Source organism: Sardina pilchardus, chromosome 9 (assembly GCF_963854185.1).
Source record: "Sardina pilchardus chromosome 9, fSarPil1.1, whole genome shotgun sequence".
In the NCBI taxonomy this organism is placed as follows: domain Eukaryota; kingdom Metazoa; phylum Chordata; class Actinopteri; order Clupeiformes; family Clupeidae; genus Sardina; species Sardina pilchardus.
The window spans coordinates 24,793,538-24,815,867 of record NC_085002.1 but is presented as its reverse complement, the minus strand read 5'-3'; the positions used below and the strand labels follow the sequence as shown (position 1 = coordinate 24,815,867).

General features: G+C 41.0%; 1 protein-coding gene across 1 annotated transcript; it reads right to left on the bottom strand.

Annotated features, from left to right (window-relative positions):
* Positions 1 to 267: 267 nt before the first annotated feature.
* miip (migration and invasion inhibitory protein) lies at positions 268 to 16,024 on the bottom strand. Its single transcript, XM_062544374.1, has 9 exons — positions 15,317 to 16,024; positions 15,059 to 15,234; positions 10,615 to 10,717; positions 10,184 to 10,295; positions 9,718 to 9,785; positions 9,116 to 9,242; positions 8,726 to 8,822; positions 3,384 to 3,503; positions 268 to 933 (listed from the first exon to the last, which is right to left on the bottom strand). Exons 1-9 carry the CDS (start codon positions 15,606 to 15,608, stop codon positions 805 to 807), a joined length of 1,224 nt encoding a protein of 407 aa, XP_062400358.1. The 5' UTR covers positions 15,609 to 16,024; the 3' UTR covers positions 268 to 804.
* Between the last annotated feature and the right edge of the window lie 6,306 nt (positions 16,025 to 22,330).

Here is a 22,330-nt window from a genome sequence, read left to right as displayed (position 1 = left end):
TCTGAGTCGTATCAGAATGAAACATCTTGAGCTGATACCGGCATTTAAACCAGCCGGGGTTTTTAAGTTTGGCGCTTCGCGGATATGGGTTGCACCGTCGGGAGCGTAGGCTAGGCTACCTATCCCCAGGTCCTATGTTCCCCGGGTCCTATGTCCCCCACTTTGTAGCCTATGGGACCGGGGAACATGGAACCCTTTTTTCCCTTAAATTTTAGAAAGGGTCCTATGTCCCCGCTTTTCCCAAAAAGGGATGTCATGACGACGAAAAAGTTTACATCAAAGTTATTCGTTTATTATTTAATTTGTGACTTCATTAAACAGTCTACGTCCAGACAAATCCAGTTCATACAATTATCAGGAGACAGAATACGTTTAAGCAGGCCAATAAATTCATAGTAACACATTAAATTCAGTGGGCTAGCCAACAAATCGACGCTGCTTGGGCCCCTGAACTGTCAGGATCAACATTTTATCCCAAGAAATGTCTGCTTACACACACACACACACACACACACACACACACACACACACACACACACACACACACACACACGGTGACATATTTAGGGGTGATTCCCACCTATTTCCATTAAACCTACAGGCTATTAACCCTCTCAACTTATTAAATATTCAAATGCAATCATGGTTATGCCTAAACTATGTCACAGACCAGTATGATGTCAATTAGAGTGAACTAGAATCACCCTCTCATCCACATGGGCCACTCGGACAGCAGCTCATTGTCCAGACGCCAGGTCGCCTTGGCTTGGATGTTGGGGTGTCTGGATCTTCAAACGTGGATGATTAATACACAGGGTACGAAGATGTGCGAAGTTTGCAACGGCTCTGAGGCAAGTGCTGAAAGCGGTAGCGGGCCAGGCGAGACGTGTCGAGTAGGTCATCAGAACTCCGGCCGTTGAAAACAGATTCATTCTGAAAGATATCAGGTCATTCAGTCAGACACTATCCAGTCAGTGAGACACCACCACGAATGTTTAAAACACCACTCAAAAACAAATAAATGCAAACAATAATTCTACATATTCTTTTCTACTGCGCTCCCACGCTCCACCTTCCCATTGCATAGAGCCCCCTTGAAAATGTCACCAGTACTGGTGAAAATGTCACCAGTAGGCCGACAAAGAAAGGTTGCAGATCAAAACAATACAGCACATGGCCAACCTTTCAGAGGGGGAAAAAAACATCTTAGGATACACGTATTAACGTGTCAGTTTAAAAAATTACATAAAAAGGGTAGAGCAGGAAATTTAGAAAGGTGTCAATACGCCCTTTTGGTAGATACTGGTATAGGTAAAACTGAGTCATCGTAGACATAGAAACAATCCTTTTTTATATAGGTACAGTATGTTAGCAAATTTGAATTTTCTCTGCCGGTCTGTCTGGAAAGGATTTAGTAGACAACTGCATTTAGTTTACAAGAAAGATGTTTGCTATACTTCTGGTTCTTTCCTACCAATACACTACCAACGTTAAAACCTACACTTAATTATTCAGTTGACAGACACTATATCATTATTATAATAATGTATAATAAATAATATTATACAAAGTGGCTTTGCCTACATTTGTCAATTATCATTTTAAACGATTACAAAGGTATCACCACCCCACACATTATGAATGTTACAGAACTTCATTATAACCTGATACAGGGTATGTTTGCCCAGACTGTCATGGCTTTGAACCTGCTAAGAGCACAATACATCCTACTGTTTATTATCTAGCTCTTCACAATGCTAGTAGAACGCTCCATTGACTTGAATGGGATTTCCTAACATTCCCAACTTCATTCAAAAGTGAATGCCGTGTCAGCTGATCAGCTGTGTTCTAAAGAATGTTTGATTCAAGTTCAGTTGTGTTGCAAACTAATTTTTTCTCAGCAAAAGCCACACTGAACCTGTAACAAATAAATGTCAAGAGACAAATCATGTGAAGTTTCTTTTTCTGGTGTTGGCAAGTAGCCAAGTAGAGAACGCAGGTCATTATCGGGAAAATAAGTCCCTTCAAGGCGAAGCAGGGTCTGGATTGCCCAGTCGTTCTACCGTCGTTCTATACATTATCCCTTATGTAACTCCCCCGATACCACTACACTAAAGCATATGTCACACTAGTGTAGCTCACTCCAAACTATGGTAAATCCCCTGATAACACTACACTAAGATATCGTCAGTTGCTCTTTAGTTCCATGTAACGGTTTACAGGTCCCAGGATGACTATTTAAAAGCTTAACAGTTGTCTAAACAGCTCTCAGCATGAAAGGCTAAAAGCCTCATCTCTAAAACTGAAAGAGCAAACAATGTATTGCTACATCTTACAGCTGAACACTCCAAGGATAAGAATATCAATCACAGAACACATTTAATGTCTTAATAAGAATGACCGTTAAAAGGGTTGTTTTAACATTTATAGTACGGGAATGGGCATTAGTTTATGTCTGACTTGGATAACCGCTGAAGAAGGTGCCGCCATCTTAAGAAGTGGGTATAAATTCGCCTTCCAACCCAGCAAAAACACCTTTCAGAAAATCCCCACCATCTTTTTGATGTAATGCTCACCAGTGCTTCTAGACATGTTTGTTCATGTCCTCATAATTGTCAACAATTACATTACTAATCTCAGATGACCTCCCGGCAATTTGTCTGTTTTGTCTGGCTAAAGTGAGTAAGTAAAGAGTGGTTCAGTGCATTTGAGTCATGGAAAAACTCCATTAGGTCACTGCATGTGCACTGCAAATACTTTATTCTAAATATGCTATTCCCATTTGCTAAAAATCACATCCATAAAAGCAAATTCAGGTTCTACACCATTTCCCTTGGTGATTGATTTTTAATGATTATATACTCTGCCTGACGAAGGTCTAACGACCGAAAGCTTGCACTCAGTAAAGTTTAAAAACATTTTTGCACAAAGACTTGAAGTGTGCGGATTCTTCTTTAAAATTACAATGATTATATTGACACAATAATATGCTCTAGAAATACTATAAAAACTGTGGTTCTGTATGGGACTTAGATGTTAAGGGTTTTTACCTATCTGTACCTGCACCCCCTATACACTGTGTGTGTGTGTGTGTGTGTGTGTGTGTGTGTGTGTGTGTGTGTGTGTGTGTGTGTGTGTGTGTGTGTGTGTGTGTGTGTGTGTAGTCATACATGTATGTCTTGTGTTTGACTATTGATGGGTTTCATCAGGTCCCTTCCCACAAGTGTATGAATCAAGCACCATGCAGTCTGCATTGATAATCAAGGTGCTTGATTTTATGCACCTGTGGAAAGGGACCTGATGAAACCCATGACAAGAAAGATGTGTTTACTGCCTTGCGTACTGTACGGTGTAATTTTGGACAACAGGAAATGACATCTCACCAACAAAGTATCTGCATTTGCTGAGGAGTCAGCTGCAGAGGCCATTGAGCTGCGCAGATCCAGGCTGCTCATATGTGGGATTGTGCTGGGTGGTGTATTCGACCATCCTGACAGACAATGCTGTGAAAGCACACACACAAACAGAATCACACATACGCACGCACACACACACACACAGATTTTGAGAAAATAAATGTTTTCAGAGGCTGAATGTAACAATCAAGGAAAGTTGGTTGCAAACGTACCATGGGCGCAGTGATATCACTACTACTGCTTGTTGCCTATGGGGACTATTTTCAGATGCTGCGTGATATCACTGTGCCCATGGTACGTTTGCAACTTTCCTTGATTATTACGCCAGATGAGAGTGTAGTTCCATGTCAAATCAGCCTAGAAAAATGCCAGGTTTCATTTTCAGTTTGTCTTATTGCACTTTGTAACTTGAGAAGAGACACGTTTGAAATGGGAAAATTACCGGAAATCTTAGTCACTTTTAGGCATGATGCTAGCAGGCGAGATGCTAATGGTCTAATCCGATTCAATTATCTGTGCTAGGCTGAAGCTAAAAGTTGTATCGCCAGACTCACAGAACGGCTGGATGAACAGGAAAAAGGTAAATATCAATTGTTTTGTTGGAGTGGAGGTGGAGAATGAGCTTATTTTCAAAAATGGCAGAATACCCCTTTAAGATTCAGATAATATCCTAACATCATCCTGTGCATAGCGTACCCTAGCAACATCATGGATACCATCCTTCAAAGACTGATGAGGAGGTCTACAAAGAACACCAAACAATATTGGTTTGGTTTCTGGAATGAAAATATCAATCCACACAGCTTCAAGGTTGATGCTGTCCAGGTCACGTCTTAAATTAAAATCAATATCCGACCTCACAAATATGCATATCCTTCCCCCTTATCTGTTCCGGTCTTTGCGAATGAGAACAAAGTTTTCCATTTCAACTTCAGAGTCAGTGATATAAGAACCTAAGAACCTAACCATGTCTCTGAAAAACATAGTATGCTGCTTGCCTTGATTCTCCTAGACAGCTAACATACCTCTGTGATCTTTGACAGTAAGCTGCAAATGTTAAAATAACAACAGTGCAACCCTTTCGATGCAAAAAACGATGGTTACGTATGTAACTGCGGTTCTATGAGATTCGGATGACCGCCGGTCAGGAGAAATTAAATAGAACGGATATCTACTCCTCAGTGAAGTCCAAGATGTTACTCCTCACTGTAGTGGCCTTGGGCAGCGAGTTAGTAGCTGACACTACTGGTGTCTCCAGCAGCACACAGTGCGTGTCAGCCTCCTCATCTCTCCAGGTTGCAGCACTATCAGTGTCTCCACCGCTGTTGCATGTCCTCCAGGTTACTATATACCTAAGTCGTCTCTATATATCAAGGACTGGTTAGATAAAAACATCTGGTCAGCCCTGCACATTGATAGCCTGACCAGCCAGACCCACATCAAGATGTAGGGTCTGGGAACTCACCGTAGGCAGGGCTCAGTCGGAGGGGTGGGATAAACAGTTGTCTTTCAAATTCCCTCTCCGCAATAGGATAACGCTAAACGAATCATCTTCTTGTTTTCAAGTAGCAGGATACGTAACAGTCGCAACTTCTGGTCGCATGTCAGTCACCATTATGTTAAGCCCGCCCACCCGACTCTATACACAATGTGATTGGTCCGGTGATTCTTCCATTTCCCAGTTCCCAAGCTCTACGGAGCGTTGCTAGACTGCCCCGGCAGCTAAATTAGATTTGCTGCTGCTGGGGCGTCTAGATCTCTAGGGTAGCACATTGACTCTAACGGTTGTCTTCTGACATACACAAGCTTTTGTTTGAAGTATGGGTCAACTTGCGACATCATTACATATCAGTCTGTATTTGATGCCATTCCTGACTCCATTTTAGGATTAATAAAAGGGATTATATAAGATCCTACTACCTGCCCCTCCCTACCCAACTAAGTTTGTTTATCTTATGTTCTCATGTTCTTATGTTACCTTTTTAAAAGGTACTTCATCTTCAAGATACAGTGGATGTGGAAGATTTATAAGTTTGAATGCTGTTTGTTCAAGTTCTATCAATAAAAGGCATTCATACATTGTGATGAATTCCTTCCCTTCAACTTATATCTCAATCAAAATAAAACAACAACATACACAGAACTTAGATTATTTAAAGGGATATTCCGCCATTTTTGGAAATACGCTCATTTTCCACCTCCCCTCGAGCAAAACAATCGATATTTACCTTGTTCCCGTTCATCCAGCCATTCTGTGAGTCTGGCGATACAACTTTTAGCTTCAGCCTAGCATAGATCACTGAATCAGATTAGACCATTAGCTTCTCGCCTGCTAGCTTCATGTTTAAAAGTGACTAAGATTTCTGATAATTTTCCCATTTAAAACGTGTCTCCTCTCAAGTTAGAAAGTGCAATAAGACCAACTGAAAATGAAACCTGGCGTTTTTCTAGGCTGATTTGACATGGAACTACACTCTCATCTGGCGTAATAATCAAGGCAACTTGCAAACGTACCATTGGCGCAGTGATATCGTATGCAGCATCTGAAAATAGTCCCCATAGACATCAAGCAGTAGTAGTGCCAGTAGCTGCAAGTTGCCTTGATTATTACGCCAGATGAGAATGTAGTTCCATGTCAAAACAGCCTAGAAAAACGGCAGGGTTCATTTTCAGTTGGTCTTATTGCACTTTCTAACTTGAGAGGACACACGTTTTAAATGGGAAAATTACCAGAAATATTAGTCACTTTTAAACATGAAGCTAGCAGGCGAGAAGCTAATGGTCTAATCCGATTTAATGATCTATGCTAGGCTGAAGCTAAAAGTTGTATCGCCAGACTCACAGAATGGCTGGATGAACGGGAACAAGGTAAATATCGATTGTTTTGCTCGAGGGAAGGTGGAAAATGAGCGTATTTCCACAAATGGCGGAATATCCCTTTAAATTATTTCCATTTGAATGAACTTTTTGATATTTTATCATTAAATAGTTATCCTTTAGAACAGTGACTCTTGAAAGAGATCATTTAAGTGAACTAAAGAGTATAAAGAGTAAAGACTACTAATGTAAGCTTTATCCATCTACAGCATTTACAGAAGATTCTTTATTGACACAAATTAATTTGTTTCGTTTTATGTTATCTAAAAAACTAGCATGGTTTAAAGAGGAACTATGCAGGATTGGCGATTTCATCTCTGGTTTCGGTTTCGTTTTTCGTTTTCGCTCATTTTATGCTTGCATATTTCTCTGCAGAGCTTCCCCGACAGCTTTAGCGCGTATATTTATACATATATAGGTTATATATAAATATATAAATTGCAAGCGTGGTTCTTCTTGTTCTTTACGCGTCTCAGACTTCCAGATGTAAACAGGAGACGATACGTCTCCTGCAGAAACTGCAAGGTTACAATAGCAGATAGGGACACTGGGGGCGGGAGGAAATATTACTGTTTTCGATGAAACTGGTCAGTCAAGCAAAACAACGATTTCTGAGCGATTTTATGACTATGAAAAAGTTGCATAGGGTCTCTTTAACACAATCGGATGGTAGCCAGACTGTTGTGACAAAGGGAAAAGGCCTATACTGTAGATATCCATTACAAAGTTAACTATCTTCTCTTAGATTATACTAGCTGAACAACACAGGTGACCACTTATTGAAGTGCTGTTGTGTACTATTTTTGACCATTTCTGAACAGTGGAACTCAATATATTGCAATATATACTCAATATGGTTAAAATTCTAAAGTGCAGGACCTTAAAGGAGAATTCTGCCCATTCTGCCCATAGAAATCTAGACGCCCCTAGCGGCAGCAAATCTAATTTGTTGCCAGGGTAGTCTAGCAACTTTCCGTTGACTTGGGAGCTGGGCTTTGGCAGCGATCACCAAACTAATCACATCGTGTATAGAGTCGGTGGGCAGGCTTAACATAATGATGACTGACATGCAACCACATGTTGCGACCATTAAGCATCCTGCTACTTGAAAACAAGATGATTCGTTTAGCGTTATCCTATTGCATGGAGAGGGAATTTGAAAGACAACCGCTTATCCCACCCCTCCGATTGAGCCCTGGAATGGTGAGTTCCTAGACCCGACATCTTGATGTGGGTCTAGCTCGTTAGGCTACACAAACCTAGCTTGAGTTGCTGCGGCCGACAGCTAGAGAGGCCAGGCAGCGACTAGTGCTGCACTCTGGGAGCATGATTGTGATTGTGTGAAGTGGCCGGAATTCTCTGAGCAACTTTCTCTGAAATGGTGACGCCAAAAACACCTTTTTAAAGGGTGTCGACAATCTTTCAATGATAGGCATGTTTCCATCATTAGTTTTACCAGCAGATAACCCATCTATCACCTACTGTCCTGTTCACCTCCCACACACCATGGCACACTGAAGCATTACAAATGTTCCTGTGTCGTTATCTGCAGAGCAAACATGTACACAAATACTATATTTCCGCACTAACTGTGAGCTCCTGCTTGGTAGCACTGGTGAAGTTCACTGTGCATTCATCCTGATCAGGAAAGGAAATGGAGCAACTGCATTAGTCACTGTGCAGTTTTTACAGGAGGTGACTGCACTCTCACACACTTCCCTTACACAGAAATGTGTCTAGATAATGCCTTATCTGGTCTCTAGAAAAAGCAAGTTGCAGAGAAATGTTACAGGGAGGGGAGCTTTTCTAAACAAGCAAATCTCATTGCATTCTAGCTATGATCAGTGTCCATTAGTCTAAAGGCAGCGTCATTTCTTAGAAGTATGCCACATCCAAAGACAATTTTTACTCATCCATTCCAGCAAACAATCAGCCAGCCCAACCGACACACACTTTCAGAACTAATCAGCTCTTGCTACGTTTGCCAGCAACAGTGAACCAGCGTGAATTTCCCCCACCTTTATTTTTTTGAGTGCCGGGCTAAGACTATATAAACAGCTGTCTGACTTGCTGTGGTGCTATATTTTACCCTGTCAGTGTCAGTTATCGGTGGCTATGTTTAAGACCAGACATCTATTACACTGACCTGATGATACATAGGGTGACTTGTAGAGCAATATTTCTGTGTAATGTTCCTGGCTGTTATTGGGTACATATTGACATTACTTTAACCAATAGTCATTGATAGGCAAATTACCATGGACAACCAATCAGGGCACACAGAACAGGTTATGTGGTTGCCAAGCAACATTGCTAAAACCAATACAGCATCCTGACAATGCATCCATTCATCACAGTTTTCTCGGCATTTGTTAATTGCTCTCTGGAGAATCTTGACGATACACAGCTGAACAGGCAGGCCTGTGACTTACTGATGGCAGGCCCAGGCTGTCTGACGGATCAAAGCTACAGCGCCTGTGGGCTTTGTAGCGGTAAGCGGGCAACAGGGTGGAGCGAGGAATGCTGACCCTAAGAAGAGGATAACAGAGGATGTCATACACATAACCACCCACGAAGACAAATGACACTGTGGTTATATGTCCATGACTAGATTAGACCAAATGTTATTGTCATTGTGCAGAAGTACAAAGACAATGAAATGCAGTTTATGTCTAACCAGAAATGCAAAAAAGCTGAAAAGTGATGTAAGAAACGTGATGTAAAAAAAAAAGTATAGACAGGTGGTGCATAGACAGGACATTTATTATCACACCGAGAGTCCCTGCAGTAGAAGACCGTAGTAGAGCCTGGTCAGGCTTTACCTGATGAAGGCAGGCTCTGATACAGTGTGAGGGTGCTTGGATTTGGGCATCTTGCACACCGGACAGCCCACCTGAGGATCTAGGGGAGCGGCAAACAGCCGGTTGTTGATCCGGTAGCAGAAGGTGCCTGCAGGGGAAAAGCACAGGCCTGAACACTCAAACCAACGCCAATCAGTCTGGTTACATAAATAAATGAATGTTTTCTCACAGGCCCAAGAGGGAAACAAACAGATGGCAATTTTAGAATATTAACAGAAAATTATTGAAAATGCTGTGCGTGACAGCTTCAAAACAATATTTGTTTTACTTTGTTTACATAACCGGCTAGTGTGCTTCTGGGGCTTTTTGAATGAGCCTAAAAATTGAGTAGAAATTGCTGCTTGGCTAGTGGAGTGAATGATATGAACAATTTTCAAGTCAATACCAGTACATGTCTGATATACAATGACTACAAAGTTTTAAGTTCACATCAATGACAACAGCATAATGAATAAGAACGGTAAGAACTGCAGACAATAAAAATGATTCAAACTTCTGATCTGATGTTGCGGAAATAACCGGACACGTACGTACACACACACACACACACTAAGACAACTTACACTGATGACTATCTGCCTTGCTTTGGAGTTCGCCTTCATCTGAGATTGCAACCTCTGCATTTGACAGGCTGTGAGAGAGATACAGATATGACAGTTACGAGATATGAGTAAACAAAGGCAACAAATCGCCAGCTGTGGTGTCTACTAGAAATCCTGAGTCAAACAAACATTTAACCTCCTTCTTCATTACTGAAGTTTAGGAAACAAATCTCATTTTCCCACCCAATCCAAGAAGATAAAGCAGAACACTTATGTGAAAATCAAGGTCTGTATTGGTCTTCATTACAAACACGTCTTAATCTGGTACGAAGAAACACTCAAATAAAAATAAGGTTTATAATTAATAATTCATATAATTGAATAAGGTTGTACTTTTTCAGAAACTTTTCGGTACAGCACTATAAGCTGATGAACAGGGGGCAGACAATGTCTTTTTTAACCACACACAGAAAAAGGACTTCCTGACCCTGAAGATTGACTGTGGACACACTCGTCTTTGTTGACTTGACGGAAGTTGCGTAGTTCACTGAAGAACTGCTCGGATCGTTCAGTCAGGGAGCTGTCCGCATCCAGAAGGCCTAGGAGAAAGAGAAAATGGAAGAGAAACACAAAAAAATAACGTAATTCGTTTTGTTTGTACCTGCCTTTTAAGTATGTAGGTACAAACACAACCTAGAGTTAACTGGAAAAGCAAAGACATTTCTCTAAGCATATTAATCCTCAGTCAGTATGGAGATGATGCACTGTTTTTGTCTGTGAGCATTTCAGCTAAACGAGGCGAAACAGAAGCCAACACTGGTTTCACACAAAAGCCCACTCAAGATCCCTCGGGGAAAATGTACTGTATGCCAACACTTTTGCTTTCTTTATGAGAGTAAAACATCGTATTCTACTTACCTGCAATCCAGTCATAACCCAGTAATGGCTGCACTCGACGCCTGTCGGGTGTGAGTGACGGGTCCTCTCCCGTGGCCTGAAAGGTGACTCGGCTGACCTCCCTCTGTCAAGATGTAACACCATTACAAAATATATATATATACATATAATATATATATATATATTTTTTTTTTTCTTCATACAAATACATTTTTGGGAACCATTTTACCACAAACAACATGAAAAATCAATCAAACAACAACAATCAAATCAATATTTATTTTTGTTTCAGAAACAGATCAAAACTCTCTAGTCAACCAGCACTAGAACTTGGAAGGACAAGTATGAAATACTTCTGTATTTCCTCTGGTTTTACATGTACTGAAAGCAATGCCATGCAACAATTTCCCACTAGCTGCGTTTTTTTCAGCTACAATACATCTTTTTAATAGTAAGGTCATGTGAAAGATAGATAAGCACACTTGTGCCATCCAAGCTACGAATTCTGAGGTTGAGATCTGAACACCTCACGTTGACGTGAGAAAAGCGGTCGCGACAATGGTATCAGTACCACAAAAGGACATTGGTTAACATGGTGGCAAGCTCTTATCAGCACCAACTGGGCTGCTGCTGGTGTTTTTGCATTGCATTTTGGGGTAACTCCATAATGCCACTTTAATGTCACACACTTGGGTTTCTATATTTAGCCATTGCTATTTTAGTTCTGAAACTTGTTTGAGGGTAGACCACAGCTGCATAGAAGCTGTGTGAGACCTTTTATGTGAAAGAAAACAGAACAGTCTCTTTACACTATACATAACTCTTGTATTATGAGTATACATTTGTATGTAATCAGTAGTAGCCTTAAGAAATTCAAAACTTGTAAAATACCACAACAAACTTTACAGTTTACCTTATCATTACAGGGAATAGTATTTAACATGCTCCAACAGTATCTAACAGCTTCTATATAGATGGGTTTGCCATGTTTTGCGACTTTGAAAAAAAAAGTAAAGCCAAAGTAGGCTAATCTAAAATGAAAGTGTAAATTTCATATTAACAAAATGTTAAATTAATGTTAGTTAATGTGTAGATAAATCGGTGAGGATGCATATATTTTTTTAAATGATTACTCTAAATGCACTACAACAACATTTACAGCCAGCATTTCAAAACACAAATGAGGGATGACGCATCATAAAATCATGTCAAGAAAGTACTATGTAAATAAGTATGGAGTTTTGAGGCGTAGGAGGACATTATTAATCTTAATGACAAATTTGACCTGCCAATTACTATTTTAAAGCTGCAGATAGCAAGATGTTTTTGATCATATTCACTGAAACCAACAGTATGGCCCAAAAGAACAACATAATCCTAGAGCCTGTTATTTGTTTTGCAAAAATCCACCGCTCCCAGTTCTTCTGATCCATTGGACCTCTGAAGTTCCCCTACAAAAAGGAACCAAAGCTGCCATCTTTGCCCATTTAAGGAGATCTGGGTAATAATTGAAGCTAACTACCAAGTTGCATTGTAAGTTAGCTCTGGGGTAGCAAAGATCAAAGTGTGCCGTCTTCACATACTGAATATCACAGTATCGAAGGCAGAGGACAAAACAGTGTAGAGTTCATCCACACAAAACTCTGTCATCTACACTATATTGCCAAAAGTATTTGCTCACCTGTCTTGACTCACATATGAACTTCAGTCACATTCTATTCTTAATCCATAGGGTTTAATATAACATCGGTCCACCCTATGCAGGTATAACAGCTTCAACTCTTGGAACAGTTTGGGGATGGCCACCCTTCCTGTTCCAACATGACTGTGCACCAGTGCACAACACAAACTGTTCTCACAAAGTTGGGAGCATGGAATTGTCCAAAATATCTTGATTAATGCTTAAGCATTCAGAGTTCCTTTCACTGCAAGTAAGGGGCACAATTTGTTCATCACACTTTACATTCATATAGATCAGCTTTGCAAAGACACTTTGGACATTGTCGCATCAACACGGCATGTGCAGCATAAACTTTTCCTATAAAAAAAAAATGGATTTGACATGGCCATGGAGGTTACTGACTTACGAACAAGAGCCTTACAAATTGAAGGAGCTGTGCTCTTAAAGGCATAGTTCAGTATTTTACACTTCAAGCCCGTTTTTTGTAAGCTGTATTTCGCTGCGAGACTTGGTACAGAAGATCGTTGAAGACCAGTAACCACTCGGTGAGTAGCAATTTTTTTTAAAACGAATGTTTAGGCGTGCTTTAAGGACAGAATCAAATTGCCAAAATTAGCCAAATTGCAGCAACAGGATCAATCTTCGAGATTTCGGTGTCAACCACTCGTTTGCATCCTAGGCAATACAGAAAACGGGCTTTAAGTTTAAAATACCGAACTATGCCTTTAAGGCTAGCTGAGCATACACATTGGTCTACCATTCCCTTGTCAATCTGAAATTTGTCAAATGATAACAATGCAACCTTGAGTCTATTTACCCCTTTGTGTGTACGTATATGTATAATATTGCAATGTACGGTTTCACACCATATTCATGATGTTAAAAGAGTATAATTTTCTAAATTAAATTAAATGTTCAAATTCAATCAGATCAGTTACAAACAATAAAAAATAGACCAAAATGAACACAACAGTTCTACTTGTGTGTGCACAACTTTTCCATGGTAAGGATGACCTTTGCATGGAATTGCTTTCCAGTTGAAACACTGGCGCTGCTCTGAACTTTCCTGCCAGTGCTGGTTTATGACGTCAGGCGCCACATTTCAATGCAACACATTTTCCATGAACTGATTTGCATTATTTTCAAATGCATACAGTTCTAGTTCAAGTTCGAAGTTTATTCTGTCTGTCTGTCTGTCTGTCTGTGTGTGTGTGTGTGTGTAAGGGAATCCTAAGGGCAGGCATGTGTCTTGGGTGTGTGAGGCAGTGGCATACTGATGATTCACATCTATTTGCCACAACTTGGCAAATAGACAGATAGATAGATAGATATAGCCTGTCAGTTACAAGAATGCTCTCTGAAAGCCAAAGTAATTTGTAGGGGCTTCTCTGAACATGAAGATTTTGATGTTGTTGTACTGATACCAACTAACTTTGGCATGTTCTTGTAGGTCTTTGTTGTTAGTTTGAATAGTGTTACAATCTTCTGTCATGCCACATCATATGGCACTCCAGGTTGATGCTGGTTGATGATTGATTTCACCATCAACAATTTGTAAGGGCTGCACTGAACATGAAGATTTTGATGTTGTTGTACTGATGCCAACTAACTTGTTCTTGTTCTTGTAGGTCTTTGTTGTTTGTTTGAATAGCGTTACTATCTTCCGTCATGCCACATGTCACTCCAGGTTGATGCTGGTTGATGATTGATTTCACCATCAACAAACATACTCTGATCATGGTCAACTCAACTCAAATCACTCTTTTAACATCATGTCCTCGTATGGAACAGTTAGCTGACCCAGCCAACCAAGAAAAGCAAGAGAAACAGAGAAACAACGGTAACTTTTTGACCGCAACCAAGAAGGTCAATTTTTCCACACAAACATACCAGCATGAGTAAGCGTTTTTGAGCGGGAACCAGGTACACCATGCTGTTGGATGTGCAAACAAACACTGCATGACCACTGAAATAGGAATTCGATATTGTTTGCGCCTCCAAGTGGTCTGTGACTAAGATCGTGTGAAAGAATATAACGGCCCCATCATTCCAGCTTTTGCCATCTGGACGGAGAGCCAAGGGCCCACTAGCCAGGAAAAATGGGTACAGAAAAAAAAGTTGTGTCCTCTGCTATGACAATTCTCCCAGGAACATAACGAAAGATCCAGCTACAGTGCAGACCCATGCTCACAAACACACACATACATAGAGACACACACACAGTATGTGTACACACACACACACACACACACACACACACACACACACACACACACACACACACACACACACAATGTTCTTCTATCAAACTGTTGTCCTTTAGAATTATGTCTTACGTTGTGGTGTTTATTGTAAGTGTGGTGCTGACGTGTATTGCGGTGTTTAATTTTACTAAGCCTTTTGATTGTTTGTATGGAACAGTACCGACCTGAGCAAAATAAATTTCCCTAGCTGCTATGTGGACAACAAAAATTACCTAACACAATCTAGTGAAAACAACTGAAGGTTTTTAGGTGCCCCACATCAATCTTTTCTGAAGATATCAAATTCATTCACAGAGCGTCAAGCATCAGTTATCCTGAACACACTCTCTTTTATCTCATCGACTAGTCTGGGGAAGCACAAAAGCATCCGCACAAGAACAAGCAACACAATACTTTATTTTTACCCTTAGCAGTTGTTTGTCGTCGTCGGTGCTCCATAGGGCGCCATTTGTTATACAGCACGCACGCCCCCTAGCCGTAGTTTCACGTAACCGCAATATATTCATCACTAGACACTCACCCTTAAACTGTCCTGCCTAAGGATGGATTTTAGAGTTATGTTCTCCCTTGACTCGATGTGACGAATATTCCCATCGTCCCTCAAAAGTCTGGAATACACTGGCTCTTCCTCCGCTTGGCCAGGCTGTTGTTGTTGACAATCATTTAGGAAAGGAGTTGACGTTATGCAGGCTTCTCCTTAAAACACAAGCAGTCATGTCATAAATCGTGCCGTATATTACGAAATTAACATATAGCACATCTTAACAATTAACGTTACCTGATGACACCGAGTCTATGATGGGTGTCCTAGAAGGTGATGGTTCTTGTGTCTGTAGTCTACTAAGCGCAACCCGAGCGTGAACTGGATGGCTTGGAATGACCACGTCCGTGATAACTTCTCCATTGTTCTTATCTGCTCGAAGAATTCGCTGCTGCGTCCTTGTTGTGGTGGTGTTTGGGGTCGTAGGGGGGGGACAAAGGCTGTTCAGTTTTTCTGTCTGTTCTTGCAGTCGTTTCAGTAAGTTTTTGTTCTGCTCTCGTAACGCGTTCAGGCTTTCAAATGAAGACATGACCGTGAACTGCTGTGCCAAGCCAAGCCAAACCTTATGCGAACTTTTGAAACCGAAGCAAAACAAATGTTGCACGAAATGCTAGGCAACTTCACAGCCAAAACGTTCCGATAACTAGCAAACGGATAACGTTCACGTTAACCTACATTTGCTATGGAAAAGTAGCAGCTACAGCCTCTGGTTGAACATTTGAAACGAACGCCAACGTTTGCTCGCTTCCCATCCGCAAAAATGATCTGCGTGGGTTTCTATAGCAACTGATACATTTGGCTTGGTAACCGCTGCAAGAATGAATTAATCTGTAGAATCTAAAGATCTAAATTACTGATTTGTTAAGTACATTAAAACCACCGATATTCATTTCTAGGTATAAAATTGAGGTAACTTTAACAGCTACTTTCAAATTACTAGCTACCTCCAACATGGACTGTTGTTGTTGTTTCGATTGGTTAGAACATATTACCCACAATGCATTTCAAAAAGCATGGTACCGCATTTAAAGGGACCCAGTACTTTTTTCTTGCACTGATTTATGTGATGTCAGATTTCATTAAGATTTAGACAAGGCAAACAAACCCCATAATGACAGTGTTTCTGTGTCCACCCACAAACACATGTAATTATAATGCAGAATGTACTGACTTTACTATTACCAAACATAATCATTAAATCCAAATCCATTGCAAAATCAATAACCCCTGCAGGACCATGGTGATCTTTTTAGAGGTGGGATGGAATTTATTTTCAAACTTTCAAAAAAAGGGGTTCTAAACATACATTTCCACCTCTGCAAATGTATTGCTATGACTCCGAGATCCAAGCTTGTTGTCTATGCCTATAGGCTTATTTACATTACAGGCTAATAATAATAATAATAATAATAATAATAAATACTAAATTGTGCTTAGACTTTGGCCTACTGCTATATCCATAAAAATACCCACTACTTGCTGTGTCCCTCTGTCAATGAATAATGCATGCCTGAATAATGCAATGCTTCAGTCGGACTCTGTGGGGGGTTTGACTCCATGCATCTACGGTGACACTGATCAAGGCACGGCAGGACGTGAGGGGTCGTGCTTTAATGAGATGCAAGTGTCCTGCCAGCATTGCGTGGGCATGTTATTATTCTATATGCCAAGCACAAAGTGTTTGCTTTCGGTAGTGTCTACTCTACGCCTGTTCAACGTGATTAAGATGACCACAGAACGTGTTGTGGTGAACCCCATTATTGTGAAACTGATGGTGCCGTACCCTCCCCATGATCCACTCAATTGCCCTCCCACTGGTGTGCTTGCGGCCATAATTGCCTGCCACCTGAATGCATCATTGGTCATTAATGTAGGGATCAGTCATGAAGACCACCGCCAATGTTGATGACAACATCATGAAATTCTATTTTCCCTGTTTAAGATTAGCCTAGATTGGTCTGCATGCTGCTATTATAGGACTGAAGTGTTTTTTGTTTATTTTTTAAACAAAAAGTAAACAAAAAATAGCAGCATATTAGGACATATTGTAACACTTGTAGGACAAGATATGTGCATAATGCACTGTGTATGTTGAAGGCTGTTTTAAAAGCATGTAACTAATGGTGCTCAATTTAGTGAAAAAGTTACAGAATTAGTAGACTAACTGTGTGAAAGACTGTCAGATGAATGTTGATTCAAAGGTTAAAATATTTCAAGTTATTTAATGTTATGTGTCCCACAAACCTGGTATTCAAGTCCTTAGTATTTAAAACTGTGGGTTTGTTTGAATGGCTTTAATAGAAATGATTCCCTATGAATAAGACTTGATTGCATATCTGCCTGTATTATATGGCAGTGCTCAGCAGGTCAACCTATTTGCCATATATACACTGTTTTTATGAAAATAATCACAAAATGCTTTGGTGTGATAGGTTGCATTAACAATGCACCATCAAATTTAATTGCAACTGACAGCAGTTTTGCGTTGTTTTTCAGTGCCAATGGTACTTCTCACACCTGGTGGCCTACATTTTTTTTTTACTCCAGAAACAAAATCCTCTTTCACCACAGGGGGGAGATAGCTCACAGTTGCTGCCTTCATCTGAATAAGCACAATCTTTGTGATAATCCTGTTAAAATGTTCATGGTGGGATATTAGTGTCCTAATTCACAGTGTGCTGATTCATTATTGAATGTAATGTTACCCATCTGGGATTATCCATCAAAAATGTTAAAGCATTATTGGCAGCGCTGACTGATTATGAACATCCATTTGTATTTAGCCTTGTTGCCCTTATTTCTGTTTTTGGGGTTGGATTTAAAATGAAAGAGTTTCCTATGATACATGGGTAAGGCACATCATTTAGCATTTTACCCAGAAACTCAAAGGTAAGCAAAGCTCACATCATATATTTCATGCCACTTTCTCTCAATTCTTGTACATATCATGGTTCAGTGTCAAAAAGGTTTTTCTTTCTTGCATTAACAGGGAGAGAAAAGTGACAGTGGTGAGATGGAGGTCAAAATCAATACACAGACATGTTAAAGAAAGTATATTATATCAATCAGTTTGCAATCCATGGTACAGTATATGAAAATATCAACCCTAAAGTGATGTCTTTTTAACAGTTAGGCCTAGTAAATAAATAGGGTGCGGTGTGATGAAGAATCTGTGTGTTCTATTATAGTTATTCTCTTCATAATTCTTTAATTGACTGAATGGTTAAAATCTTCTTTCTTTCTTTTTTCCACACAAACACACACACACACACACACATGTATCCAGTATCATTACATAACACCCAGTATGGCAGACATTACCTAATCTAAGTCATGGCATGTCAGGGTACTTGGTGCAGGAATGGCTTCTTAAGCGCCCAGGGTCGAGCATTGTTATGGCCGTCACTGCTGATGGACAGGTGGACTTAGGAGATAGGATCGGAGTGAGAGGGGACACCTGTCGGTGGGGGAAGTGGTCCTGTCTGGTGCAGACACTGTTGACGGTGATAAAAGCTCAAAGAGGGTCGATTGCCCCTGCAATTGTGCTGATAGTGTGAGGATGCCATTAAGATAAGAGGGGATTAGGAATGGTGGATGAAGATGACTGTCCTGAGAATGAGCGATGGAAAGAGAGAGGGAGCAACAGAAATCCAAGCAAATATATCAAGGAGTATCAAGGAACTTTTTGAGTCCAGCTTTAGATAATCACTCAGCAGTAGAGCACCCTGAAGCATGATGTAACTATTCTAGCCCGCTGTAAAAATGATGCTGCAGCTGGAACGGACCAGTGTCATGAGAACAGCTGGTACCCGACTTCAGACCCTGAGGAGAAGTGCTGAGAGACAGAGGGCATGAGGTGTTCAGTCGTCATGATAATATGATTATTATTGGGGAGGTTTCATTGACTGGTTTTGATCTTTGATATTTCATGCCTATGCATGTTCCAAATCACTCCAATACTTGGACAACACCAACCAGGAATTGTTATGACCCTAGTTTTCATGTGCTGTTTCAGCAATTATAGAATCTTCCAGAAATCGTACTAGCTAGGCCTTGACATTTTCTGGCGATGTACCAAACAGAAACTCACACTGAAACTGCAGATATTTCACACTGAGAACTAGTGTTCACAGTCAGTTATACTGTAAGGAGCTGTGTAATACCCCCGGGAGCAGTGAATTCTTGCTTTGACAGGAAGAAGCTAACCTTCAGCCATGGAGGATCAGTCCGTCTTCCACATTGCCTTGGTAACAAAGACGGTAATCACAGGGTATAGCGCATGCTGCAAGAGAGAACAAGATAATTATTTTTGTGTGCATTATCCATGTCTATTTGGGGGTAGTTGAAACAAACTCCACTGTGCACTGAAAGCTTTTGAGGCTATGTTCTCAAATTATGGTAGGCTACTGGCATGGTGTTGTGGACCTATGAGGCACATACTGGTGTATGTGCATATGTATAACCTATGCACATCAGAAACAAATACAAAAATATGCCAAAATCGCCATTATTAGTTTATTAGTTATTTGTGCTTCAAATATGCACAGGTCCAGTGAATGGTGTACTGTATGTTTAGCGAGGATGAGGCAAACATTAAGAGCCTAGAGGTTAATGTGCACAAGTATGAGTGGTTTCAGAGGAGGTCTACTAACACTGACCATAGGGAAAAGGAGGGAAAGGAACCATTTGGTGGATGGGTCTGGAGGTTATGCTGAGAGAGAGAGAGAAAGGTCAAAGGTCAACTGAGAGAAGGATGGAGCAACAGTAGTGGCTGGTGGCACAACAGATGGAGACTGATAGGACTACTCATTGCCTGAGAACCCCCCCCACACACACACACACACACACACACACACACACACACACACACATCATCTCCCCTTCAACAACCCCACCACCACAACCAACCTCACTCCATCCCCTCCCTCTCCCCTCTCTCCCTGCCTCAAACGAGGCTACTCGGGAGGTGGGCAGTAAATCTCTCCGAGGGAACACAGCCGTTTATCATGGGGTGGCAGGGTGTCTGGACCCGGGGCAGGGAGTAGCGCCCTGGCCCATGAATCTGCCCCATGCCAGCACGGTGACAGGGCCGCCTGTGGAGCTCTTTTGCATCTCACACAAGACAGATGATAACGACGTGTCGTTCCACAGATCGAGAGAGATGATTCCTTTGCCACTCCGTGCATTTTGTTTAAAGCAGACGAACAAGGGAAAAAAACAGGATTACGAGCGGAAAAGATGTTGCGTAACACCAGGAGATTTATTAACCAAGCTTGGGATTTCTCTGGTCACGAACTAATCCATTAACTCATGGTTATTTACTCATAGGCCCTATTTATCTGTCAAACAGGCCAGCCGTAATGGAGAGGTTGGTCAAAAATTTGCATCATGGAAACAAAATGGCAGAAATGCTCATGTGTTCATGTTCATGTGTTTTTCTTCTATAATATCTTCAAAGGTTTTAAGTAGGCCTGTTGTATTGGAAGAGCAGAATGATGCCATTAATTCTTCATTTCGGTATTCTTTTCCTCAGATCTGTAATCTTTCATGGCATACAGAACATATTAGTGCCCATGCAGTAAACACAGGTCTTTTAGCTAATCAGTCAGGCCCCTTCACTCTGCACCTGAGAGCGAGTTCAAGCTTGGCTTTCAGCAAACCTACGTTAACGCACCTTCAAGGGACACGATTCTCTTCCTAATAGCCTAATCAAAAAGCTTTCAAGGCCTGTTTTCCCAAAGGTCCTAATCACGGTGGAAGTGAAGTATTTACCTGGAAATTAAGTGAGCGCAATACACAGGCTTACGCTCAGTGTAACAAATAAGATGATTTAATTTCTTATTTCTTAGGTACACAGTGCTTTGGCCATAGCTATCCACTTATTCAATGCAGCTAGAGATGACAAAGAACAAATACCTTATTAAAGAGAGTAGGTATGGACTGCATGACCTTACATATGGTGAGACTGATTTTTCCTCTGACATGCTTGATGACACAAATATTTATATATTTTTTCAAATATCATACTCAAACGAAGTTATACCAAAGGCAGTCACTGATTGTATCTGCACACAACTACTAGTTACACTAAAATGTAGCACATCTCATTATTTTAGACTATTTATTTATTCATTCATTCATTCACTTACAGCTCAGCGAATATAACTTCCATTCCCAAATTATTTTGATATGAGCTTACTGAAGATTAATGTTTGGTCAGTTTCCAAAACCATCAAGAAATGTGCAGATCTCAAGGTTGAGTTAATGTTGATTGTTACTCATTACAGAGCAACCGTTGTTCTACCAGACTCTTCTCATGTTGTTACCAAACCAAAAATAGAAACCATAATTTATATCCAATCCTCATAATAGATAAAGAATGCCCCATTGGGCACCTTAAAAGGTTCAGCCAGCTTGGCTTAGTGAGTGCATCTTTCGTAATGTGTGATAAAGGTTGTTCCACAATCTATTTCTGGCTCCTATAATGTACCCCTCATCCTCCAATATGGATATGGACAGCTGGGTTTTGAAGGGAGGTTGCGTCTGAATGCTGATCAGTGTCCATAGTGGTCTCTCTCTCTCTCTCTCTCTCTCTCTCTCTCTCTCTCTCACTAATATGAGTTAATTACAGTGTTTAATCAGCCTGGTAATGTGCCTGCTGGGCGGTTTGCCATTTCAATCTGACACCCAGAGGGGCAGGGGGCATAGCAGTGCCAGTCTGCTCAGTGTGCCTGGCTGCCACTGCCTCCCGCAGGAGTATGGGGAAGTGTGGGTGTGTGTGTGTGTGGGGGGGGGGGGCAGTGGCAGTGGGGTTACGAAGCAGAGGTTGAGGGGGAGAGACAGGGTGATTAACCTGCTCGCTCTCCCAAGCTGGACCTCCTGCTGAACTGCGGACTGGTGCAGTGATGGAGGTCAACCAATGCCAAGATGGCTGTGCCGCCTCAACCAGGACAATTAGCAGGATGTGCATCTGAGAGCACAGACAGCAGACCAGTAATGACTGCACAGGAGTGCTATGTATGCATGGTGTCTGAGAGAGAGAACGTGTACAGTAGATGCAGTGATCTGGTCCTAACTGCTGACATAACCCTATCATCCATCTATGCTATGCTTTTCAACCACCATTCCCCTCAAGAAGAGCATAAGCTCTGTGTCTTTTCTTTTGGTCTTTTTTGGTCTTTTATATTTCTGTTTTTGTCTCTTTTTGTCCTGCTTCCCTTCGCTGCTCATTGCTATGTGCTCCTCTGTGTT

Bases quoted from the DNA above. Each gene is read 5' to 3' on its own strand.
- miip (XM_062544374.1), bottom strand. From the start codon at position 15,608: ATGTCTTCATTTGAAAGCCTGAACGCGTTACGAGAGCAGAACAAAAAC. The intron at 10,296-10,614 runs GTAAGTAGAATA...TCTTTCTCCTAG, and splicing joins GGGTTATGACTGGATTGCAG to GCCTTCTGGATGCGGACAGC. The intron at 8,823-9,115 runs GTAAAGCCTGAC...TCCTCTTCTTAG, and splicing joins TCAGAGCCTGCCTTCATCAG to GGTCAGCATTCCTCGCTCCA.